Source organism: Morone saxatilis, unplaced genomic scaffold (genome assembly GCF_004916995.1).
Source record: "Morone saxatilis isolate NCDOM2014 unplaced genomic scaffold, NCSU_SB_2.0 Contig10, whole genome shotgun sequence".
NCBI classification, from domain to species: Eukaryota; Metazoa; Chordata; class Actinopteri; family Moronidae; genus Morone; species Morone saxatilis.
The window spans coordinates 16,966,216-16,968,525 of NW_023339652.1; the positions used below are offsets into that span (position 1 = coordinate 16,966,216).

Consider the following 2,310-nt stretch of genomic DNA (forward strand, 5'->3'; position numbering starts at 1 on the left):
CACACTGTAACACACACACACTCTCACACACACACTCTCACACACACACACACTCTCACACACACTCTCTCACACACACACACACACACTACAGCTACAAGGGATGCATTAACTCATTCATCATCCTCCTGGTCCCAGTTTCAGTAGATAAATCTATAATTCACACAGTTTGTATTGAAACCAGGACTGTAACTAAAGTTAACATTAACTACAGGAGCAATGTGGAGACACACACACAGACGTGTCTCACCTCCTCTGCTGAAGGTTCCAGGAACATCGTCCTTGGTGCCCATCACCTGCTTCATCAGAGCGCCAATCTTGGGCTGCCTCAGCTTATCTGAGGAGTCTGTGGACAGAAGAAATCATCAACTCTGTGACCCCCCCCCCACAATCCCAGTGAGCAGTGGGTCAGTGTGCGTTCACTCACCGGAGGTGCTCATATGTGTGGAGGTGAAGCCGCTGAGTGTGTTCCTGCCGCTGCTGTCGCTGTAAGAAGGCATGGAGCTGATGATGGCCTGCAGGTATTTCTCCTGCTCCAGACTGGTGGAGTCTGCCTGGGAGGGAACTGCGTGGAGAACGAAAGGCATCAGAAACCTTTATGGTTCCCTTAAGCAATGCGTTTTTCAGGTACATTTCAGCTACGACTGCAGTTCTTGACAAAAATATGTACTCTCCCTATCTCTTGCATCTTTGATCACTAGGGTCAGAGTAACAGTTTATAATCATGACCTCTGACCCCACTACAGGCCACTCCTCCTCTGAAATGAGCGGAACCAATAACCAGCAACAATCCCTGGTAACAATAAGGTTCAACACTATAGATTTTGGTTGTTCACCTGAAGTAGGGGCATTCGGGGACTTCGAGAAGAAGCCCACTACCCCCTTTGCGTGGAGTCCTGCAGACCGCAGCAGGACCGCCTTGGTTCGTGAATTCCTCCAGCAAACCACGGGGAAGCGATTCTGCCGGTAGCAGCGGCAGATTCTCTGGATGGTTGTGTCTGGGATGCTCTGAGGCACAATCAGCAGGCCGGGGTAGCTGTGACACAGACACAGACACACACACACACACAGTGTATTAAACAGTGAGGAGATACTGTCCATATATGACTCCCACTTCTTGCTCCTCATCTGTGTGTTGTCCTCCAGCGGTCACTCACCTCCTGCAGACAGTGTACATGCGGTTGACGGTGGAAATCCTGAAAGGCTCGTTCTTAGAACGCGTCAGGCTGTTACTGAGCGTGCCCAGTCCCAAGCGCTGGTAGTCGCGGCAACAGGCGCGCTCCACAACGTTGCTCATGGTCTGCCTGTCCGATGAGCGAATGGTGGAGGAGAGGGTGAGGGAGCTCTGGTCCACCTCCTCTGAAACTGTGGAGACACACAGGACAACAGGGTTGTGAAGACCACAGGTGAGCAGGGAACCTCATTGGAGTTCTTCTCAGTTTGGACATTTCGCACAATAAATATATGACAACGTAAAAATCTGAGAAGGCCTGAAAAGAGGCTTAAACTGGGCTAACCTGAGATTTCATCCTCATCCAGCTCTGACTGGAAGCTGCTCCTGTTCTCCCAGGTGGGGGGAGAATACTTCTTCCTGGTCACATACTGCCGGCCGATGGTCCTCTTGGCGCTCTTCACCAGGTTTTTGGAAAGCGTCCTGACAAAGACAGGGAGGGAGAAAGAAAAGGGAAAGTTGAACATTTTATTAATACATGCCTGTGCTGAATGTACAGCAGTCAGTCACTTGGCATCCACTTCCTGTCGGGTCTTTTAGAACACAGATATGCTTTTAGATTCGCAGCAGCTGACAATGAGCTGATTTGACTCGATGTTCGTCTCTGTGCATAATCGACAGCCATGAATTCACTGGTGTGTTGCTGGTTTAGCATGCCACACAGCCAAGATTTAGTCAAGATTAATATGTCAGAATGGAACACACACACACACACAACCCAGTGCAGAGATGGAACAACACGCTGGCTGAGGAAAAGGCTCCCCCCACCATTTTCCACTGATGCATTTCATTCACAGGTCTGCTCGTGCATGCTGCTTTCATTCTCCAGAAAAGAGAGAGGGAGCAGGAGCTCTGGTGTTGTCGTGTGTGTTGTGTGTGTGCTGTGTGTGTGTGTGGTCAGGGGGTTGGGAGGAGGCTTGATTGCTGAAACTTTGAATAAAGGAGACAAATTCACATTGTGGCTACATTAGGGCATTCACCAATACATTTATCCTGAAAGCTAACATATGATAAAATAAAAAGTCCTTTACTTTTGTGTGATTTTTATATTTCATCATACTTGGCAATAAACCTAATTC

General features: G+C 48.8%; 1 protein-coding gene across 4 annotated transcripts in view; it reads right to left on the reverse strand.

Annotated features, from left to right (window-relative positions):
• sbf1 (SET binding factor 1) overlaps positions 1-2,310 on the reverse strand; it is a 61,831-nt gene that overhangs the window by 10,676 nt on the left and 48,845 nt on the right. For all 4 annotated transcript variants that reach the window (XM_035674185.1, XM_035674176.1, XM_035674168.1 and 1 more), the window contains 5 exons: positions 1,518-1,654; positions 1,158-1,365; positions 837-1,036; positions 428-565; positions 251-346 (listed from right to left, as the gene is read on the reverse strand). In XM_035674185.1, coding sequence (XP_035530078.1) covers positions 251-346; positions 428-565; positions 837-1,036; positions 1,158-1,365; positions 1,518-1,654 — 779 coding nt within the window. The remainder of the gene's footprint in view (positions 1-250; positions 347-427; positions 566-836; positions 1,037-1,157; positions 1,366-1,517; positions 1,655-2,310) is intronic.